Below are 21,982 nucleotides of genomic sequence, written 5' to 3' on the forward strand. Positions count from 1 at the left end.
ACAGAGTTAATACATGACAGATCATTATAATGACAGTGGTTTCATACATAAACTAGATGTTTTGGAGATATGAGACTGTTTTTGTGTGTTATAATAATGGTACTAATCATGTTTCGATAAACTGTCTTGAATTTCAATATTTGAATGAAGCCCTTGTTTTGATTGCGGCAGTGTCTTTTCCCACTATTCTCAGGTGTATGAAAAACAAACCATTCTAAAACACACAAAAGTCTGTCTGTTGTGGAAAATAAAACTAAGCTATTTAGGGTAACATTGGCACATATTGTAAGCCTATCTCCCTAATTCGACACCTAATGAAGTTGTCGAGTAATGTGACATACACCAGACATTAAATCGGGATGTCTGATATATATATATTTGTATCTCTTATAAATGGCAAAACGATTGAGTCCTGCCCAATTCTATCATAAAAGTGACCATGTAGGAAGCAGTATTTATCTCTATCAATAAAGATTTCACAATGATGATGATGATTCAATAGTAACTTTAATACAGCCCAACTGATAGCTTTCCCAAAACTCACAGGTATTCTGGAAATCCTGGATAAAGGATTCCGGATTTCATCCCTTCTGATTCTGTGAATATTTCAACCAGGACTTCTGGAAAAGCAGTGCATTTTGCCAACGTTAGCTCAACACTAGGTTAGTCAGTGAGCTACGGAAAACAGTTTGGAATGTAGTAGTTGTGGTAAATGGTTTTAGCCAGGTAACATTTCATTGATCATGTCCTTAGAGGCCATGAACCTGGCGGTACTGGACAAGTCACTGCGTATTGGAATCTCCAAGGTCTGGAGATGGAACAATGAAATTCTGGTAGGCTTCTGTGGTATCTCTAGAGCGCAACCTTCGCCTGCTCGTTGTGCGCATTGAGCAAGGCACGAGACCACTCTCAGGGAACCGCTTCACGTACACTGATCTGTTTCGTCAGGTGGTGTGAAAACAAGTGGGCCATTGCTTCCACCGCTTATCAAATTGTTGTTTCTGTCTGTAGATAAGATGTGTATTCGATTTATATATAAATAAGTGTTTGGATATACCTTCCATTCTCTTAATGTTTTGGAGTATAACTTTGACTTGCCTGTACTTTCAGTACATCTCTTGCAGATATAATGGTGGGGAGAAATAGATGATTGTGTCCGATCCCGATTTTGGTGGAATTGACTAGACTACGCCGACATGTCCATGTCTTTTGATACTATGCAAGATAGACGGCATTAAAAGTAAACTTACATTAAGCGATTATCTAACTTTGCCATCATTCCCTGAACTTTTATAGACAACTTCGATCCCTAGTTGGGCTGCGGCCACTGGAATAATTACTGAGTCAAAGATATAACATTTTGTTTGGCTAAGGTGTTGGGTTGCCAGTCTCTGGAACCTGAGGTTAAGTCCGTTGGGCTGCTGCCCTGATCTCCCTGCAGTACTTCTGTTCCCGTTGGACTCTTTTTACATAGAATTAATGCCTCGACCACCAGTCTCTGCTTTTGAGCGCCACAAAGGTTCTGACTGGAGGCAGTTTGAGGCAGTCCCTCTTTCAGAGGAACTCGGCTATGGTCTTTTATCACGGCATATAATGTGTTTCTTACTGCTGATACTCACAATTGATCCCTTTAATCTCACAGTGTTTTTTCTCGGGGGCGGGGTGGGTGGCGTTGTGACGACGGGTCGGTGGGTGCCTGTACGACGGTGGCTGGCGTGCCTGATCGACGGGTCGGTCTCGGGTGCTGTGACGACGGTCGGTCGGCTGGGTGCTGTAACGATCGGGAATCGCGGGTCCTGGGTGACCTGTGTGGCGGGTGTTGATGGCGTGAACGGGTCGGAGCTGGGTGCCTGTGGAACACGGGTGGGTGCACTGTACGACGGGTCGGCTGGGTGGTCTGTTCGACGGGTTCGCTTGGGTGCCTGTGCGACGGGTCGGCTGGCCGGGCGCAGTGCGACAAGGGGTCAGCTGGGTGCGTGTGGGGGTCGGTTCTGGGTGCGGGTGTGTGCGCACTCGGGTCGGGACTGGGTGCGTGTCAGATCGGGCTCTGACTTGGGTGCGTGTGCGCGGTCTGCGGGCTCGCTGGCCAGGGCGCCTGTGCTGACGGGGGTCGGCTGGCAGGCGCCTGTGGTGACGGGGGTCGGACTGCAGGCGCCCTGTGCGGGGTGTGGACGGGGGTCGGGCTGGCCAGGGCGCCTGTGTGACGGGGGGTCGGCTTTGGGAAGGGCGCCTTGGTGACGGGGGTCGGCTGGCAGGGGCGCCTGGTGTGACGGGGGTCGCTGGAAGGGCGCCGTGTTGTTGAAGGGTGGGTCGGTCTGCTAGGAGCGCGCCCTGTGTGACGGGGGTCGCGCCTGACAGGTTGCGCCCTGTGTGACGGGGGTGGCTGGCTCGGGGCCTGTGTGACGGGGTCGGCTGTCAGGGGCGGCCTGTGTGCAGGGGGTCCGGCTGGCAGGGGCCGTGTGTGACGGGGGTAGGCTGGCAGGGTGGTGTTAGGAGTGCGCAAGCATGTGAAATTGAAGGGTAGGTTCGGACCGTGGCAGGGCGCCTGTGTGTACAAGGGTCGGCAGCCTCAGGGCGTGCCTGTGTTCGACAAGGCGTAGGATTCTGGCGATGGCCGTCACTTGTGCGAGGGGTGCTGGCACAGGTCACGCCCTGTGTGCACGGCAGTGCCCGCTGGGGACCTGTTGGAATAAGATTGCAAAAAATACATGTAGAGATAGGACAGAAATAAATGGGTTAAATAAACATTGGAACTATTTCCAGGCCAATACTGGTATAAAAAACATATATTATAGGGATGGTGGAAACCCATCACATTTGGAGAGCTAGCCTGGCCTACAAGGTGTAGACAACCCGATCCACTTGGAGAGCTAGCCTGACTATCAAGGTGTAACAAACCATCACTTGGAGAGCTAGCCTGACCTACAAGGTTAACAAACCATCCACTTGGAGAGCTAGCTTGACTCAAGGTGTAACAACCATCCACTTGGGAGAGTAGCTGACCTACAAGGTGTAACAAACAATCCCCACTTGTGCACCGAGCTAGCCTGACCTACAAGGTGTAAACAACCATTGCCACTTGGAGAGCTAGCCTGACTATCGAAGTTAGAAACATAGAGCATTCACCTGGAGAGCTAGCCTGACCAGCAAGGTGTAAACAAAACCATCCACTTGGAGAGCTAGCCTGCCTACAAGGTGTAACAAACCATCACTGGAGAGCTAGCCTGACTTACAAGGTGTACAAACACATCCACTTGAGAGGCTAGCCTGTACCTACAGGGTGTAACAAACCATCCACTTGGAGAGCTAGCCTGACCTACAAGGTGTAACAAATCACTACATCCACTTGGAGAGCTAGCCTGACCTACAGAGGTTTAAAACAAACCATCCACTTGGGAGAGCTAGCCTGACCTACAAGGTGTAAAAACATCCACTTGGGAAGCTAGTCCTGACCTACAAGGTGTACAAACCATCCACTTGGAGAAGCTAGCTGACCTACAAGGTTGTACAAACCATCCACTTGGAGAGTAGCTGACCTACAAGGTGGTAAAACAAACCATCCATCTTGGAAGAGCTAGCCTGACCTACAAGGTGTAACAAACCATCCATTGGAGAGCTAGCCTGACTACAAGGTGTAACACCATCACTTGGAGAGCCTGCACGCCTATCAAGGTGGTAACAAACCATCCACTTGGAGAGCTAGCCTGACCTACAAGGTGTACAAACCATCACTTGGAGACTAGCGCTGACCGACAAGGTGTAACAAACCATCCACTTGGAGGTAGCCTGACCTACAAGGCTGTAACAAACCATCCACTTGGAAGGTAGCTCTGACTACAAGGTTGTAACAACCATGTCCACTTGGAGAGCTAGCTGACCTACAAAGGTGTAAACAACCCATCCTCATCTTGGAGAGCTCATGTCTGCCTACTAAGTGTAACAAACCATCCACTTGGAGAGCTAGCCTGACCTACACAAGGTTGTAACAACCATCCTCCACTTGGAGAGCTAGTCCTGACCTACAAGGTGTTACAAACATCCACTTGGAGAGCTAATGACCTGACAAGGTGTGACAAACCATCCACTTGGAGAGCTTAGCCTGAAAACGAATACAAGGTGTAACAACCATTCCAGCGGAGAGCTAGCCTGACCTACAATAGAGTAGCAAATCCATCCACTTGGAGAGCTAGCCTGACCTACAAGGTGTAAAAACCATCCACTTGTGAAGAGCTAGCCTGACTACCTCAAGGTGTAACAAACCATAGTCCATCGTTAGAGGACTAGTCTGCCTACAAGCGTGTAACCAAACCATCCACTGGGAGAGCTAGCCTGACCTACAAGTGTAACAATGTCACACCTTGGAGAGACTAGCCTGACCTACAAGGGTTGTCAAAAAACCATCCACTTGGAGAGCGTGCCTAGAGCTACAATGGTGTACATTTGACTTATCATTTATTTTTGGTTCACTGAGAGTGGACAGTGCTCCAGCCAAAACAACCTCATTCCACTTGAAACTTTTGAATTTGCCAGCAGACTCCGCGCTTTGTGTTGTCCTGACGTCAGTGCAGAGGATTCCACAGCAGCTGCCATGTTTCATTAAAGTTGATCCCATTTGAACGGCCAGCGCCGGACAGGCGTACGTTTTGTTCTCCTGTAGGCCAGCAACAGTCTCTCACTGCCGTGATGACGTGAGGTAATATACTAGGTATGACCAAGTCCTCAAAGCACATCAGAGTGTACACGTCCTGGCCCGTGATGAGCGAGTCTTGCCACTCTGCTTCATTTCTTGTTGTATATGTATTATTGATTATCTTCTGTCCTATGGCGGTAGTGTTTGTTGTAACTCTCTTCCCATGAGGAGGATACATTTTGCATTTCTAACCACAAATGAAAACTTGGCCGGAGTTCATACCACAAACTATCTTTCCAGAAGACCTGTGCTGACGTAGTCGGTGTAGAGGAACAACTTAAACACCATTGCTGACTGATATCTCATATTTTGTCCAGGTTTTGGTTCTTCTGCTTTGGGGTTCAGGAGGGAAGTATTTGACATAGTTTCCATAGTGACTTTTGAATGTCAGACCTTGACAGTGCAAGCAAGTGGGTGTAATCTGGAGTGGATCCTGGCACTTTGGGACGGGACAGGAGGCCAGTCTCCACTCCCACGTCCTGCTACTGACATCCCTCTGACATAATAAGGCACCCTCCGACAGATTCCTCTTAGCTGGATTATGAAGCCCCAGAGTCTGTTTGATGTTCATGTTTTGTTTGCCGTCTGAAGGGCTGATTCGTTCACGTGCCCCGGGTTGATTTTGATACAATAAGTTAGACAGTCAGGATGGTTCATTCACACATCCACTAGTAATGGCCATCGTTCTCTTGGCTGGTTTACGTGCCTTCATGAGTTTGCTTATAGTTGGAGTGAGCTCTGTGTGATGAGTTGCTGTCTGTAGCCGAGATGTTTTCCTCACTCCAGGTAGAGAAATKAGATGYTTCATGTGATTCCACGTTACTAGAAACCTAAGAAGAAAACAAAAAGGAAAGATTAATGTAATATGAAAACTCTTGGACAGCAGAGATCCCATTTTGGAACTGAGATATGGTCATAGAGTTTAGCATTTTAAACAATGTATATACTTCATATTTAAATTACTTTACAATTATTCATATTCTGTAAGGAAATTGCTATCAAAATATCATGTAGTCTCTGGAATTAAATGCTGCTTTTTTGTGCTGAGTGCCTTTGAACATGTTTAATAATAAATTAAATCTTACTTGTTCTGAAGATGTGCTGGGACTCTGATGAACTTGACCGTTTTCACTCTGAGCTGCAGAACAGTCTGGATTTACTGCAGAGAGGAGCTGAGAGTCACTGGTTGGTTCTGATACGCTGCTGTCAGATTCCGGCTGCTGTTCCTCCTGAATCGTCCAGAGTTCCTCTTGTTTTGTGGGCTCTGGGTCCTTCAGAMCCAGCCTGGGGATTCTCTCCTGCTGCTCTGGGGGAACCTCCTCTTTAGAGACAGAGAGAGAGGGCTGCTGGGAGTCTGGAGAGAAGGGAGGGGGAATGTGTCTCTCCATCCCATCAACACGTTCTTCTATGTTTTCTACCTGGGCTTCAGAACAGTCTGGATTTGCTACAGAGAGGGTTGGTTCTGATACTCTACAAAGGCTTGTTGATTCTTGATAGCCCAATGTGAAGCTGCTCTTTCCTCCTGCCTGGTCCTGAATTCCTCCCATTTGTCTTTAACCTTTGTGGGCTCTGGGTCCTCCTGCTGCAGACAGGGGCTCCTCTCTTGCTGCTCAGGGGGAACTCCTCTTCAAAGACAGGGAGTTCTGGAGGGTAGGAATGTAGAATGGGTCTCTCCAACCCATCAACATATTCTTCTATCTTTTCACTCTGAGCAGCAAAACAGTCTGGATTTGCTACAGACGTTGATTCTAATACTCTGCAGAGGCTGGTTGGTTCTGATACTCTGATTTCAGACTCCAGACCTTGAGGCTGGTCTTCCTCCTGATTGGCCTGAGTTCCTCTTTAATCTGTGTGGGCTCTGGTCTCCTGCCTCTGACTGGGGCTCCTCTCCTGCTCACAGAGCTGCTGCTCAGGGGGAACCTCCTCTTCAGAGACAGGAAGAGAGAGCTGCTGGGAGTCTGGAGGGAAGAAAAGAAGAACAAGCATCTCCACTGCCCCATCAACACATACTCTGTTTTCACCCGAGCTGCAGAACAGTCTGGATTTACTGCAGAGAGGAGCTGAGAGTCACTGGTTGGTTCTGATACTCTGCTGTCAGATTCCGCTGCTGTTCCTCCTGAATCGTCCAGAGTTCCTCTTGTTTTGTGGGCTCTGGGTCCTCCAGACCAGCTGGGCTTCTCTCCTGCTGCTCTGGGGGAACCTCCTCTTTAGAGACAGAGAGAGAGGGCTGCTGGGAGTCTGGAGAGAAGGGAGGGGAATGTGTCTCTCCATCCCATCAACACGTTCGTCTATGTTTTCTACCTGGGCTTCAGAGAGGAGTTGAGAGTCCCCGGTTGGTTCTGATCCTCTGTAGTCCTCTCCATCAGGTTCTGTTTTGATCTCTTCAGTTGTGTTGGTGGGTAGAGAGTCCCTCTCTCTGTTCTCCAAGGTTTGGTCAAGATGTGAGGGCAGAGGTGGTCCTGTTCATAGTCACTTTTCACACAGGCAGGAATCAAGAGGTCTTTGGTATCAGGTTCCAGACCTTGAGGCTGGTCTTCCTCCTGATTGGTCCTGAGTTCCTCCTGTTCCTCTTTAATCTGTGTGGGCTCTGGGTCCTCCTGCCTCTGACTGGGGCTCCTCTCCTGCTCACAGTGCTGCTGCTCAGGGGGAACCTCCTCTTTAGAGACAGGAAGAGAGAGCTGCTGGAGTCTGGCGGGGGGAAAAGAAAACCAATAATGATTACATTTGTATAATTATTTGATCAATAAGTGTTGCCCACAGTAACTATATGATTCGTGCATTTTGAGTTGTCATTAATATAATTACAACCTCGCGGTGTAACTTGATTTCGGAGCTGAAAACCAAATCCAACAGGTTCTGTAGACGTTTGTTCTCCTCATTTGAACGGGAGATTTCTTCCTGGTACTCGCCTAAATTTTGTTCAAGTACAACAGATATCTCCATAGCTACCGCTGTTAGTCGTTCGGTAAGAAACACATTCAAGAACTGTAATTGTGACATTTTATATTCACGACGTAAACAAACCAAAGCACTAGCCGTTCACGTTCTGCTTCTTCTTCTTCTATATTGTTTTAAGGCATTTGGTACACAATTTAAATGGTGTACTACCACCTACTGGAAGTAAATATGCCTCCAACTTCAAAACCTTTCTTTCACACGGTTGACAAATTCGTTCAAATTTCGTTCCCAGTATTCGTTAACCTCAGTGGATCGTCCATACGGGGTTGATGGGTTACTGCAGGTAGCTAGCGTTCTACAACATCTACAAAAGAGCACAGGAAACGTACTTCCAGTAGGTGACGGAGATGCAACATTGAAGTTTGGTTCCAAAACACCATAGAAGAATAAAAAGAAGAAGCAAAAAAAAACGGGGATAAGAGCTCCAGAATTTGTTTAGAGTGAGGGTGTCGGGTGATGTAGCTGCGGTGAGGATTGCCGAGTCGTCCCTCGTCCCAAGGATGATTTTGGCCCAGTGGGAGTGACATTTGTGAAGAGAATGGATCCTTGCTTTTTGGTTGATCCATATGTGGTGTCAGATTGGGTGGAGGAGAGGTTGGGGACTGTTGAGTTGGTGAAGGTAACTTGGAGTGGACTCATGATGATTTATTGTGTTTCCTCCACCCAGAGGAGAGGGCGCTCCGGATTTCGAGATAAGGGACTGTGACGTGTTTTTCTCTCTGGAGCATGGCGCTGTTGAAAGGATGGAACAATGTGGGTGGCACAACCTCAGGAGGCTGAAAACATTTGGCTTGTCACCTAAAACTCTCACAAACTTTTACAGCTGCACAATTGAGAGGATCCGCCTGGTACAGCAACTCGGCCTGCAATGGGATTTTATGAATGCCCTTCGATGTGGAGGCCCACCGTTTTGTAAAACAGGTCATTGCGTTGGCTTTATTAGTCCTGTTTCCTGTGACTAATAAATGTGGCTATTTAAACTCTGAATATCAGCTACCCAACTTCATCAGGAGTTTTAGGAGCCTATTTGCAATGTGTTTACACAGCAAGAAATGCAGAAGTATTTTATTTTTCGTTATGATGAGCTTGTCAAAAATGTACGGATACAAACTTGAAACCACTGATCATGACAATGGGGTGAAACTCCTGGACAACGGTTGTGATTGTCCATTTCATATTGTCCATTTTACATTGACCTGTCCTGTTTTTAGGATATGTTGTTTGTTAACATGACAGTGCATTTTGTATTTGATTGAGCTCTATTTAGATTAGGCTGTTTGATCGGAGAAACCTGTATGATGTAAAAAGTTGTGGGGGGGATCATGGGGCTGGAGACGGGAGATGTCTGGTGAGAGAAAGGCAGATGGAGGTTGCCATGGTTACAGTAGTACAGGAAGTGTCGTATGCTGAAGCAGGGAAGAGAGTGGTAGAGGAACAGGGATACAGGGTGAGGAGTCCTGAGAGGATTCCTGTGAGGAGGCAGAGATCAAGAGACCGCGATGGGAAGAATATTGGCTTCAGTAAGGTTGGCTTTTTATCATTTATAGCCGTGGTTGTCAATTGTACTGCAGAAATGAATTGAAAGTCACAGAAAATAGAGGCTGTGATGGCAGCGGTAGAGAAGTACTTGGGATTGCGAGGATTTACTGCAGAACAGCTGCAGGGGGAGTGGTAGGGTTATGTCTTCTCAACTCATTGGTCTAGAGTTGGACTAGATAGGGTTCAATAGCGGAATGGGTGCCAATTTTCCTTTTTCCCAATATTGTATTATTGTATCAAAGAATGTAATGTAGGTAGGCCGTGAATGGCCTCACACACCACTACAGTAGGTGGCGGTGTATGCACCTTAAAGTTGGATGCAATCCGACAACCAAATCGAAAGGAAGAAGAATTAAAGCAGGAAGTGAATAGCTAGAACGTTGGTTTATTTTCCTCGTTGACATGTGGCTCTATAGACCCTAAAAATTACAGATGGAGTTGAATACGTTTCTTACTCAGCGATTAACAGCGGCTGCTGTGGAGATATCGGCTGTCTTTGAGAAAAAGATAGTCGAGTACCAGGTAGAAATCTTCGTTCGAAGGAGGAGAACAAACGTCTACAGAGGCTGTTGGATTTGGTTTTCCACCCGGAAATCAAGTTACATCGAGCAGGTTTGTAATAATAGCTACTGTGGGAAACAAAATGATTTATCAAATAATTATACTCATTTAGTCATTCACACACACAGTATGACTGCAGTATATTATCCCGTCTGTCTCCACACCTGGGGGACCCAAACAAGCATGTTTCCTGTAGACCTAGCAAAATCACCACTTCCATAAAACATTTTTTATTTATTTTAGGTGTTTTTTAGTTCTATTAAATACGTTGGAATGGTTAAGGTTAAATGTGATCAACCCTGCTTTGAGAGTCTATGGACTGTATACATCTTTAAAACCTAAAAACCTTTTATTGACATGACAGTAGATCTATTCTAGCCGACACAGTGAGTTTGGGTTCTATCCTAACACTCCACTCACTCTTATCTGTTTCACTCAGTATGGAAATGATTTCAAATAGTATTTGAACCCAGGTCTGAAGATCACACGGATCACTTACCAGAGGGAACAAGAAGCATCGTGTGTGTGGTGTGTGTGTGTGTGTGTGTGTGTGTGTGGATAGAAACCGGAAACATCAATTTTTTTATTTATTCTCGTGTATTACTTTATATGACCAGTATAACTACATCAGAGGAGGCTGGTGGGGGAGTTTTAGGAGGATGGTCTTATTGTAATGGCTGGAATGGAATACATGGAACAGTATTAATCATATGGAAACCATATGTTGTACTCAGTTCCATTGATTCCTCCTATAGCACCTCCCTACAGCCTCCTCTGAACTGCATTGTTAAGGAAGAGCTTGCAATCAAGCGTTTTGCGGTACTGTTTACACCTGCTGCATCCTGCTGTATCCTGCTCCATCCTGCTGTATCCTGCTGTATCCTGCTGTACGTGAATAAACTCTGATTTGATTTGTTCTCATTTTCTTCCCTCCAGACTCCCAGCAGCTCTCTCTTCCTGTCTCTGAAGAGGAGGTTCCCCCTGAGCAGCAGCACTGTGAGCAGGAGAGTAGCTCCAGTCAGAGGCAGGAGGACCCAGAGTCCACACAGATTAAAGAGGAACAGGAGGAACTCAGGACCACTCAGAAGGAAGAGCAGCCTCAAGGTCTGGAACCTGATACCAAAGACCTCTTGATTCCTGCCTGTGTGAAAAGTGACTATGAACAGAAACCACCTCTGCGTTCACATCTTGACCAAACCTTGGAGAACAGAGAGAGGGACTCTCTACCCACCAACACAACTGAACAGATCAAAACAGAACCTGATGGAGAGGACTACAGAGGATCAGAACCAACCAGGGACTCTCAGCTCCTCTCTGAAGCCCAGGTAGAAAACATAGACAAACGTGTTGATGGGATGGAGAGACACATTCCTCCTCCCTTCTCTCCAGACTCCCAGCAGCCCTCTCTCTCTGTCTCTAAAGAGGAGGTTCCCCCAGAGCAGCAGGAGAGAATCCCCAGGCTGGGTCTGGAGGACCCAGAGCCCACAAAACAAGAGGTACTCTGGACGAATCAGGAGGAACAGCAGCTGGAATCTGACAGCAGAGTATCAGAACCAACCAGTGACTCTCAGCTCCTCTCTGCAGTAAATCCAGAATGGTCTGCAGCTCAGAGTGAAAACGGTGAAGTTCATCAGAGTCCCAGCACCTCTTCAGAACAAGTAAGATTATATTTAATGTATTAGTAAACATGTAGAACAGCACAAAAAGGCAGCATTTAATTCCAGAGAAAACAGCCAAGTGATTACATGAGATTCTGAAAGCAATTTCTTTACAGAAAATGAATACTAAAAAAAAATATGAACATGAATATATACATTTTAAATATAAAGTATATGGACAATTCCAGCATTATGGACATTACATTTGCAAGCAAAATCACAACCTTAATATCTCCCACTCACAGAATGGACAAACGAAATAGAATGATGTGTGTCTATAGAACTCCCTGGGTGAACCCAAAACAGCAGACTTCTAAATACTGTCAAGTTGGAGAAAGTAATTAAATATATGTCAAACAAAAATCTATGATTGCAAAGTGAAACAAACCATACAACTCTATGTACAAGGACTACTTTTGTAGATGCAAAGTTTGGTAACAGAATGACGTGGTCTTCCAGTAAATGTGTTTTTGTAAAACATTCTGTGGGAAATTGTTCAAAAGTTGTCCTTGTGCATACAGTACTTGTATGATTTGTTTAACCTTGCAATCATTGGTTTTTGTTTGACATACACTATATATACAAAAGTATGTGGACACCCTTTTAAATTAGTGGATTCGGCTATTTCAGCTGCACCCGTTGCTGACACGTGTGTAAAATTGAGCACACCGCATGCAATCTCCATAGACAAACATTGTCAGTAAAATGGTCTTACTGAGAGCTCAGTGACTTTCAACGTGGCACGTCATAGGATGCCACCTTTCCAACAAGTCAGTTCGTCAAATTTTGCCCTGCTGAGCTGCCGGTCAACTGTGTGTTATTGTGAAGTGGAAACGTCAAGGAGAACAACGGCTAGCGCGAAGCGGTAGACCACACAAGCTCACAGAGCAGGACGCCAAGTGCTGAAGCGTGAGATTTAAAAATGTCTGTCCTCGGTTCAACACTCACTAGAGTTTCCAAACTGCCCTGGAAGCAACGTAGCACAATTAACTGTTCGCCGGAGCTTCATTTAAATGAGTTTCATCACGGCCGAGCAGCCGCACACAAGCCTAACATCACCATGGGGTGTAAAGCTCGCCACACACTGGACTCTGGAGCAGTGGAAACACGTTCTCTGGAGTGATGAATCACTTTTCACCATCTGGCAGTCCGATGGACAAATTCTGTTTTGACGGATGACCGGAGAACGCTACCTGTCCGAATGCATAGTGCCAACTGTAAATTTGGTGAAGGAGGAATAATGGTCTGGGGCTGTTTTTCATGGTTCAGGCCCTTAGTTCCAGTGAAGGGAAATCTTAATGCTACAGCATACATTGACATTCTAGAGATTCTGTGCTTTCAACTTTGTGGAAACAGTTTGGGGAAGGCCCTTTCCTGTTTCAGCATGACAATGCCCCCGTGCACAAAGCGAAGTCCATACAGAAATGGTTTGTTGAGATTGGTGTGGAAGAACTTGACTGGCCTGCACAGAGCCCTGACCTCAACCCCACACCTTTTGGATGAAATGGAACGCCGACTGCGAGCCAGGCCTAATCTCCCAAAATCAGTGCCCCGACCTCAGTAATGTCTTGTGGCTGATTGGAAGCAAGTCCCTGTAGCAATGTTTCATCATCTAGTGGAAAGCCTTCCCAGAAGAGTGGAGGCTGTTATAACAGAAAAGGGGGACCAACTCCATATTAATGCCCAGGATTTTGGAATGAGATGTTTGACAGGCAGGTGTCCACATACTTCTGATCATGTAGTGTACATTTTACGTGAAAATCTGAGTCTCATTCCACGAAATTGCCCACGTACATGGTAAAGTATTTTTCCACATTTTGTTACGTTACAGCCTTATTCTAAAATTGATTAAAAGTTTTTTTCCCCCTCATCAATCACACACAACCCATAATGACAAAGCAAAAAACAGGTTTTTATAAATTTTGCACAATCATCACAAGTATTCAGACCTTTTACGCAGTACTTTGTTGGAGCACTTTTGGCAGCGTTTACAACCTCGAGTCTTCTTGGGTATGACGCTACAAGTTTTGACACCTGTATTTGGGGAGTTTCTCCATTCTTCTCTGCAGATCCACTCAAGCTCTGTCGGGTTGGATGGGTAGCGTCGCTGTACAGCTATTTTCAGGTCTCTCCTGAGATGTTCAATTCCGGGCTCTGGCTGGGCAACTCAAGGACATTCAGAGTAGAGGTCGACCGATTATGATTTTAACGCCGATACCGATTATTGGAGGATCAAAAAAAGCCGATACCGATCAATCGGCTGATTTTATTTATTTTATTTTTTATTTATTTTATTTTTATTTATTTGTAATAATGACAATTACAACAATACTGAATGAACACTTATTTTAACTTAATATAATACATCAATAAAATCAATTTAGCCTCAAATAATAATGAAACATGTTCAATTTGGTTTAAATAATGCAAAAACAAAGTGTCGGAGAAAAAGTAAAAGTGCAATATGTGCCATGTAAGAAAGCTAACGTTTAAGTTCCTTGCTCAGAACATGAGAACATATGAAAGCTGGTGCTTCCTTTTAACATGAGTTTTCAATATTCCCAGGTAAGAAGTTTTAGGTTGTAGTTATTATAGGACTATTTCTCTCTTACGATTTGTATTTCATATACCTTTGACTATTGGATGTTCTTATAGGCACTTTAGTATTGCCAATGTAACAGTATAGCTTCCATCCCTCTCCTCACCGCTACCTGGGCTCGAACCAGGAACACATCGACAACAGCCACCCTCGAAGCAGCGTTACCCATGCAGAGCAAGGGGAACAACTACTCCAAGTCTCAGAGCGAGTGACGTTTGAAACGCTATTAGTGCGCACCCGCTAACTAGCTAGCCATTTCACATCGGTTACACCAGCCTAATCTCGGGAGTTGATAGGTTGAAGTCATAAACAGCGCAATGCTTGAAGCACAGCAAAGAGCTGCCGGCAAAACACACGAAAGTGCTGTTTGAATGAACGCTTACGAACCTGCTGGTGCTACCACCGCTCAGTCAGACTGCTCTATCAAATCATAGACTTAATTATAAGAAAAGAGCCTTAGGTCATTAACATGGTCGAATCCAGAAACTACAATCTCCTGATTGGTGGAGTGCTGCAGAGATGGTTGTCCTTCTGGAAGGTTCTCCCAACTCCACAGGAACTCTGGAGCTCTGTCAGAGTGACCATCGGGTTCTTGGTCACCTCCCTGACCAAGGCCCTTCTCCTCCGATTGCTCAGTTTGGCCGGCGGCCAGCTCTAGGAAGAGTCTTAGTGTTCCAAACTTCTTCCATTTAAGAATGATGGAGGCCACTGTGTTCTTGGGAACCTTCAATGCTGCAGAAATGTTTTGGTACCCTTCTCCAGATCTCTGCCTCAACACAATCCTGTCTCTGAGCTCTACGGAATTCCTTCGACCTCATGGCTTGGTTTTTGCACTGACAATTTGAGTCTCATAGCAAAGGTCTGAATACTTATTTAAATAAGGTATGTTTATTTTTTATACATTTGCAAAAATTTCTAAACCTGTTTTTGCTTTGTCATTATGGGGTATTGTGTGTGTAGATTGATGAGGGGAATAAAGTATTTTACCAATTTAAAATAAGTCTGTAACGTAAAAAAAGGGGGAAAAGTCAAGGGGTCTGAATACTTTCCAAATGCACTGTACATTGTTTAATATGATAACTCTACGAACATATCTAAGTTCCAAAATGGATCTCTGCTGTCTGAGTTTCATATTACATTAATCTTTCCTTTTTGTTTCCCCCTTTAGGTTTCTAGTAACGTGGAATCAAATGAAGCATCTCATTTCTCTACCTGGAGTGAGGAAAACATCTCGGCTACAGACAGCAACTCTTCAGACAGGAGCTCCTGCACTAAAGAAGACTCTGAGGCACGTAAACCAGCCAAGAGAACATGCCATTCTAGTGGTGTGGTGAATGAACCATCTGATCTGTCTAACTTATGTGATGAAAACAACCCGGGGACTGAGATCAGCCTTCAGAGGCAACAAAGACTAGAACATCCAAACAGATCTCTGGGGCTCATAATCCAGCTAAGAGGATCTGTCGGAGGGTGCCTGATATGTCAGAGGGTGCAGTAGCAGGACGTGGGAGTGGAGAGCTGGCCTCCTGTTCCCGTCCAAAGTGCCAGGATCCACTCCAGATTACACCCACTGCTTGCACTGTCAAGGTCTGTACATTCAAAAGTCACTATGGAAACATGTCAGATACTGCCCTCTGAACCCCAAAGCAGAAGAACCAAAACCTGGACAAAATATGAGGATTCAGTCAGCAATGGTGTTAAGTTGTGTCCTCAACCCGACTACGTCAGCACAGGTCTTTGGAAGATAGTTTGTGGTATGAACTCCGGCCAAGTTTCATTTGTGGTTAGAAATGACAAATGTATCCTCCTCATGGGAGAAGAGATGTACAACAAACTACCGCCAGATGACAGAAGACATAAATACATCCAACAAAGAATGAGAGAGGTGGCAGACTCCTCATCACGGCCAGGACGTGTAACACCTCTGATGTGCTTTGAGGACTGGTCATACCTAGTAATTTACCTCACGTCATCACGGCAGTGAGAGCTGTTGCTGGCTACAACGAGGAGAACAAAACGTACGCCTGTCCGACGCTGGCTGTTCAAATGGGATACAACTTAATGAACATTGGCAGCGCTGTGGAATCCTCTGCACTGACGTCAGGACCAACAAAAGTCGCGGAGTCTGCTGGCAAATTCAAAAGTTTCAAGTGGAATGAGGTTGTTTTGGGCTGGAGCACTGTCCACTCTACCCAGGTGAAACACCAAAAATACATGTAAGTCTAATGTACAGCCTGTAAGGTCAGGCTAGCTCTCCAAGTGGATGGTTTGTTACACCTTGTAGGTCAGGCTATCGCTCTCTCAAGTGGATGTTTGTTACACTTGTAGGTCAGCAGGCTAGCTCTCCAAGTGGATGGTTTGTTACACCTTGTAGGTCAGGCTAGCTCTCCAAGTGGATGGTTTTACACCTTGTAAGGTCAGGCTAGCTCTCCAAGTGGATGGTTTTGCAGCCATCCCTTAATAATATATTTTTTTTATACAGAAATTTGCCTGAAATGGTCATGTTTATTTAACCTATTCATTTGTTCTGTCTTTCTCTGGTTGTTTCAGCTGCAAAATTGTCAACTCCTGTTGAGCCAAAAAGTGAAATCTAAAAATGTTACAGTAGTGTAGAAGAAGCTGTGATTTGCATGTGAAATTATTTCCATTCTTTGCTGCCGTTTTTGCAATCTTTTAAGCAACTTTTTTCAACAGGTCACCGACCCGTCCACCAGCCCGTCGCAGGCGCCGCACCTCGCACAGGCGCCCAGGACCCGTCGCCCAGCGACCAGGGCCCAGCGACCGCGCACAGCACCAGCCGACCCGCACGCACAGGCGCCGACCCGCGACGGCCCAGCACCCGGGCACAGCACCAGCCGACCGCGACAGCACCAGCCGACCCGCGCACGGCACCCAGGCACGGTACGCCGACCCGCCACGAGGCACCCAGCCGACCCGGCGCACAGGTCCTCAGCCGACCCGGCACACAGGCGCCCAGCTGAGCCGGCTCCCAGCCGACCGGCGCACGTCGCGCCCAGCGACCCGTCATACAGGCACCCTAGCCACCCGAAGAAAACCGTGAGATTAAAGTCGATCACTGATGAGGTAGCAGCAGTAGAGAACACATGATGCGTTCATAAAGATAGCCGAGTTCCTGAAAAGAGGGACTGCCTCAAATGCCTCCAGTCAGAACCTGTGGCGCTCAAAAGCAGAGAACTGGTCGGACATTAAGTTCTATGTAAATAGAGTCAAACGGAGACAGAGTACTGCAGGGAGATCAGGAGACCGCGGCCCAGACGGGACTTCAAATCAGGTCCAGAGACTGCAATGCAACACCTTAGCCATTGTGTTTCCCATCAGACTTCCAACCAGCCAGGGATTCGAACCAGTGACTTTGTGTGTGTGGTGGGGGGGTTACAGGTACAATATTTAAAATTCATATTCTGTTCATATATTTTATATTTATTAGTTCACACATTGTACCTGTGGGCTGCCACAAAACATTTTTTAGAGGAAATTAACTCCACCATTTCCTGGTTGCTAAAAATCTAATAGTAAACCTAATTTTAGTTTGTGACATCACAAGCAAGTCTAGTGTCGACTACAGGATCATTGTACCATCTAAACCGCTGTGAAATATATTTTCCATAACCAAACATATAGTATTTTCAGCTGTTTTGAAGCTGGTGAACAAAACTTTAAAGTAAAAGAGGCAAAAAACAAAACTGAAGAACGGGAAGCATAGAAATAGTGCACATAGAACAGATCTACTGGCTTCCTAGACTTTGCTTTCAATGAGAGTGACAGATCTATAACTGTAAGTAGATATGCAGTCCTCCATGGGGATCTTGAGAGGCAGTAGGGCTGATTTTTGGTTTTGATTAATTTTGTAATTTGAGATTAAGCTGAATTTATCTGTGATCTTCAATGCATTGGGAGCAATAGAGATACATTGTCTAGATATAGTACAATATCGTCTGCCTATTGGTGTTTTTCCTTTGATGRATTGCCTGGGCCAGTGGTTCCATGGATAATAAAATAACAAAGGAGAAATTGATTGCCTTGTCTGCTGCTTCTAGTGATTTTGAACAGAGCAGATATTGCCTGTTACAACTATGGCTGAGGGATTGGCATATGAATGAAATTAAAGCAATTTTTCAAGGCTGATCAGAGATATTACCAGTCTAGTAAAAGCTTTTTCTGCATGGAGTGATAATACAGCCCAAGGACCTGTTGATTCTGACGAAGCATCCAAGATATGGAATAGTCGACGGATCTAATCCGAGGATACATGTATATATTTTTTTAACAAACCCGCTTTGGTCCGTGTGGACCAGTTTGGATACGTAAGTCTTGAGACGGGACGACAACATTTTTAGAAGGCAGTTTTAATACGTGTGTTTATGGAAGATAGGGGGCGATAGAGAGRACACTGGGTGACRTCCTTACTTTATTTTTTATTAAAGGTGAAATTAGTGCTGTATTTACATTTCTCCAAAATGAACCTTTGTGTGAACAGCTGTGTTGATCATTTAGAGAGTATCAGTGGACTAGTAGTGGACCTAGTAGTGGACCTAGTAGTGGACCTAGTAGTGGACTAGTAGTGGACCTAGTAGTGGACCCAGTAGTGGACCTTAGTAGTGGACCTTAGTAGTGGACCTAGTAGTGGACCTAGTAGTGGACCTAGTAGTGACCTAGATTGTGACCAGTAGTGGACCCAGTAGTGCCCAGTTGTAGACCCAGTAGTGGACCCAGTAGTGGACCTAGTAGTGGACCGCTAGTAGTGGACCCTAGAGTGGACCCAGTAGTGGACCCTAGTAGTGGACCTAGTAGTGGACCTTAGTAGTTGGACCCTTAGTAGTGGACCCTAGTTAGTGGACCCAGTAGTGGACCTTAGTAGTGGACCTAGTAGTGGACCTAGTAGTGCGACCCAAGTGACATAGTGGCTAGTAAGTGGACCCTAGTATGTGACTTGACCTTAGTAGTGGACCTAGTAGTGGACCCGAGGATTGTGTAGACCAGTAGTGGACCAGTAGTGGACCTAGTAGGGACCCAGTAGTGGACCCAGTAGTGGGACCAGTAGTGGACCTAGTAGTGACCTAGTAGTGACCAGTATGGACCATAGTGACTTAGTAGTGGACCTAGTAGTGGACCTAGTAGTGGACCCTAGTAGTGGACCTAGTAGTTGGACCCTAGTAGTGGACCCCAGTAGTGGACCCAGTAGTGGACCTAGTAGTGGACCTAGTAGTGGACCCTAGTAGTGGACCCTAGTAGATGGACCCAGTAGTGGACCCAGTAGTGGACCCAGTAGTGGACCTAGTAGTGGACCCTAGTAGTGGACCCTAGTAGTGGACCCTAGTAGTGGACCCAGTAGTGGACCCAGAGTGACCAGTAGTGGACCCTAGTATGACCTGAGTACCCTAGTAGTGGACCCTAGTAGTGGACCCTAGTAGTGGACCCTAGTAGTGGACCCTAGTAGTGGACCCTAGTAGTGGACCCTAGTAGTGGACCTAGTAGTGGACCTAGTAGTGGCCTAGTTTGAGACCAGCGACATGTTGATTCCAGGCCTGTCTCTCTAACGCGACGCTACCTGAACCCCTGAGACATGTTTCATGAATAAATCTATTTTCAGATCAAACTACTGTATTTTCCTGTATTAATGTTACTATTGAATGATTATCATTGTGAAATCTTTATTGGTATTCTGCTTTGTTGTACATTTCACTTTTATGGATTGAATTGGGCAAGATGCAATCCTTTCTCTATATGTTATAGAGATACCAAATATCAGATTTAATGCCAGAGATCATGTCCCATTGCTACTTAAAGCCCATGCAGAATGTTTAATATTTAAATCATCACTGTATATGATTATAAATCACGTTGTTGTTATTTCAGTAAAATAACACCATCATTGTTTCATAATTTATTTCCCTGAGCCTCCTTTTGCCGTTGAAATGCTCAGTCTGGTTGGGTGATACAAATGTAAATATATTTACATACACAGCCTGATTGGCGGCAGGCTCGTCTAGACTACCGGGGTGCTCAACTTTAGTTGGTGGTGAAATATTATCTGAGTTGTGGCCATGGGCGGGAGCAAATAGATATCAACTATTTAGAAATATAATATGTAAAAATAAACTTTTATGGTCTTGAAGCAAAAACTTTTTTTAAGCAATCATAGAATTAGTGCCGTAACTTGACACCTAACAACACGTTATCATTACCCTTATTACCTAGACTTAGGGGACCCTATGCTGCGTTAGACGAGAGACACAAAAAACCGTCGGTACCAGTCGGCATAGTGGCATACGATTTACAGGTCGAACACAATGACATCCGGTTTGCCGTCTACCTTGTACCATGTAAACGCAGCTTAATAAGCGAGATTTGGTAGAGAGAAACAAATACATTTTTAAAGTACATTTCCTGCAATTCTGCATATTGTGCCATGGGTTGAAGAGAACAATTATACAATTGTATAACACATTTCATGTAATTCCACTCATTTTGCCACGGGGCGGGAAAAAACAGTAAGTTAAGACCCCAACTGAATTCTGTAACCTTTTGTCGGGCGAAACGTTATCGTTGGCCAAGTTTGGCACGCAGGCCCCAGTTTAGTCAGTCCTGCTCTAGAGCCTACCCACGTACCCCTTCAAAGTAGGAGGATACATCTGCAAATAAAGGATGACTGGTCATTGGTCGGAATAAATCCGATCAGATTGTGATGTCATGATATGGACCCAAACAGGCTGAAATTCCAGGATTTCTATTCAAACAGCTCTTACACAAAGGGCATTATCATCATTAGTTATTTCTACCTCCTTATTGTAAAAAAATATTATTTTTTTTTAAACTGGAAAATCACGTTAGCTAATTAGCACAGGTGGTCACGTCTGACTTCTGTAAACAAGCGTCGTAACATGGAGATCTGGCCCTGAGAGCACCAACTCTATGAAGGTGTGTAGGAATTTAACCTTTTCAAAGAAAATGTATTATTTCTTGCTGATATCAAAGTTACGTTCCCTATGTTTTCCAAAATCATACCTCACGCGGTGCGTGTTCATGTTTAAAGCAAGAGTCAGGGTTCTTAACGAAGGTCCCCAGGAAGGAGACGCCTTCAGCAATAGACACTGAAGGTAGTTGGTGTCTATGAATGGAGGTAGTTACAGCTAGCGAGCTAACGTTAGCCTGTGAAAATCATCTGAGCATATATCTAACGCTGTGGGTTATTTAACCAATGAGGTCTGGATACAGCCCTTAGCCATGGTATATTGGCCATATACCACAAACCCCTGAGGTGCCTTAATGCTATTATAAACTGGTTAAATATATGTTTTGTCATACCCGTGGTATACGGTCTGATATACCATGGCTGTAGCAGGGCCCCTCTGTGTGGAGGACTGTACCATGTCCTGCCGTAGCAGGGCCCCTCTGTGTGGAGGACTGTAGCAGGGCCCCTCTGTGTGGAGGACTGTACCATGTCCTGCCGTAGCAGGGCCCCTCTGTGTGGAGGACTGTAGCAGGGCCCCTCTGAGAGTTACACTCTCTGAAACACTGGTGTTACAATCTCACCTTCAGCAGGCTCTCCTACACAGGGGGGAGGGAAGAACGATGGATAGGTTTGGAGAGCGAGAGAGAGGAACGTTGGTTAGGTTTTACACAGGAGAGAGAGAGGAACGTCAGTTAGGTTTTTACACAGGAAAGAGAGGAACGTTGGTTAGGTTTTACACAGGAGAGAGAGAGAGAGGAATGTTGGTTAGGTTTTACAACAGGAGAGAGAGAGGGCAGGAACATTGGTGTATTTTTTAAACCACACACGAGAGACGCAGAGAGAAACAATGGTTGGGCTGGACGCACATGTTTTAGTCTAAGCAGGGATCCCTCTCAACCAGATGGCTGGTAACTCGGCTTGGATGCTAGGGTCTCCCGTTATCACACGGCAGAGAGCGAGACGGCTGAACCCAGACATTGTGAGCTAGCTAGATCCTCGTCAAC

General features: G+C 45.5%; 2 protein-coding genes and 1 long non-coding RNA gene across 3 annotated transcripts; 2 read left to right on the forward strand and 1 right to left on the reverse strand.

Moving 5' to 3' along the window:
* Positions 1-1,602: 1,602 nt before the first annotated feature.
* On the reverse strand, positions 1,603-4,978 carry LOC139028921 (uncharacterized). Its single transcript, XM_070447442.1, has 3 exons — positions 4,936-4,978; positions 2,533-2,681; positions 1,603-2,412 (listed from the first exon to the last, which is right to left on the reverse strand). Exons 1-3 carry the CDS (start codon positions 4,976-4,978, stop codon positions 1,603-1,605), a joined length of 1,002 nt encoding a protein of 333 aa, XP_070303543.1.
* Positions 4,979-9,023: 4,045 nt separating this feature from the next.
* Positions 9,024-16,188, forward strand: LOC111975836 (pinin). Its single transcript, XM_024004468.2, has 4 exons — positions 9,024-9,168; positions 9,689-9,799; positions 10,685-11,406; positions 15,174-16,188. Exons 1-4 carry the CDS (start codon positions 9,024-9,026, stop codon positions 15,501-15,503), a joined length of 1,308 nt encoding a protein of 435 aa, XP_023860236.2. The 3' UTR covers positions 15,504-16,188.
* Positions 16,189-18,617: 2,429 nt separating this feature from the next.
* On the forward strand, positions 18,618-19,361 carry LOC139028958 (uncharacterized). Its single transcript, XR_011481191.1, has 3 exons — positions 18,618-18,673; positions 18,706-18,764; positions 19,130-19,361. It is a non-coding gene; the product is annotated as an uncharacterized lncRNA (long non-coding RNA).
* The last annotated feature ends 2,621 nt before the right edge of the window (positions 19,362-21,982 follow it).

The sequence above is a fragment of the Salvelinus sp. IW2-2015 genome, linkage group LG16 (assembly GCF_002910315.2).
Source record: "Salvelinus sp. IW2-2015 linkage group LG16, ASM291031v2, whole genome shotgun sequence".
Classification (NCBI taxonomy): Eukaryota; Metazoa; Chordata; class Actinopteri; order Salmoniformes; family Salmonidae; genus Salvelinus; species Salvelinus sp. IW2-2015.

What these genes read in the sequence shown, in the direction of transcription:
- LOC111975836 (XM_024004468.2), top strand. Translation starts at nt 9,024, where the DNA reads ATGGTTACAGTAGTACAGGAAGTGTCGTATGCTGAAGCAGGGAAGAGA. An exon ending in AATCAAGTTACATCGAGCAG is followed by an intron (nt 9,800 to 10,684) that starts GTTTGTAATAAT and finishes TCTTCCCTCCAG; the next exon opens with ACTCCCAGCAGCTCTCTCTT. An exon ending in CCAGCACCTCTTCAGAACAA is followed by an intron (nt 11,407 to 15,173) that starts GTAAGATTATAT and finishes TTCCCCCTTTAG; the next exon opens with GTTTCTAGTAACGTGGAATC.
- LOC139028921 (XM_070447442.1), bottom strand. Translation starts at nt 4,978, where the DNA reads ATGGTGTTTAAGTTGTTCCTCTACACCGACTACGTCAGCACAG. An exon ending in CACCGACTACGTCAGCACAG is followed by an intron (nt 2,682 to 4,935) that starts GTCTTCTGGAAA and finishes TTATTCCAACAG; the next exon opens with GTCCCCAGCGGGCACTGCCG. An exon ending in CACACAGGCGCCCTGCCACG is followed by an intron (nt 2,413 to 2,532) that starts GTCCGAACCTAC and finishes CGCCCCTGACAG; the next exon opens with CCGACCCCGTCACACAGGCC.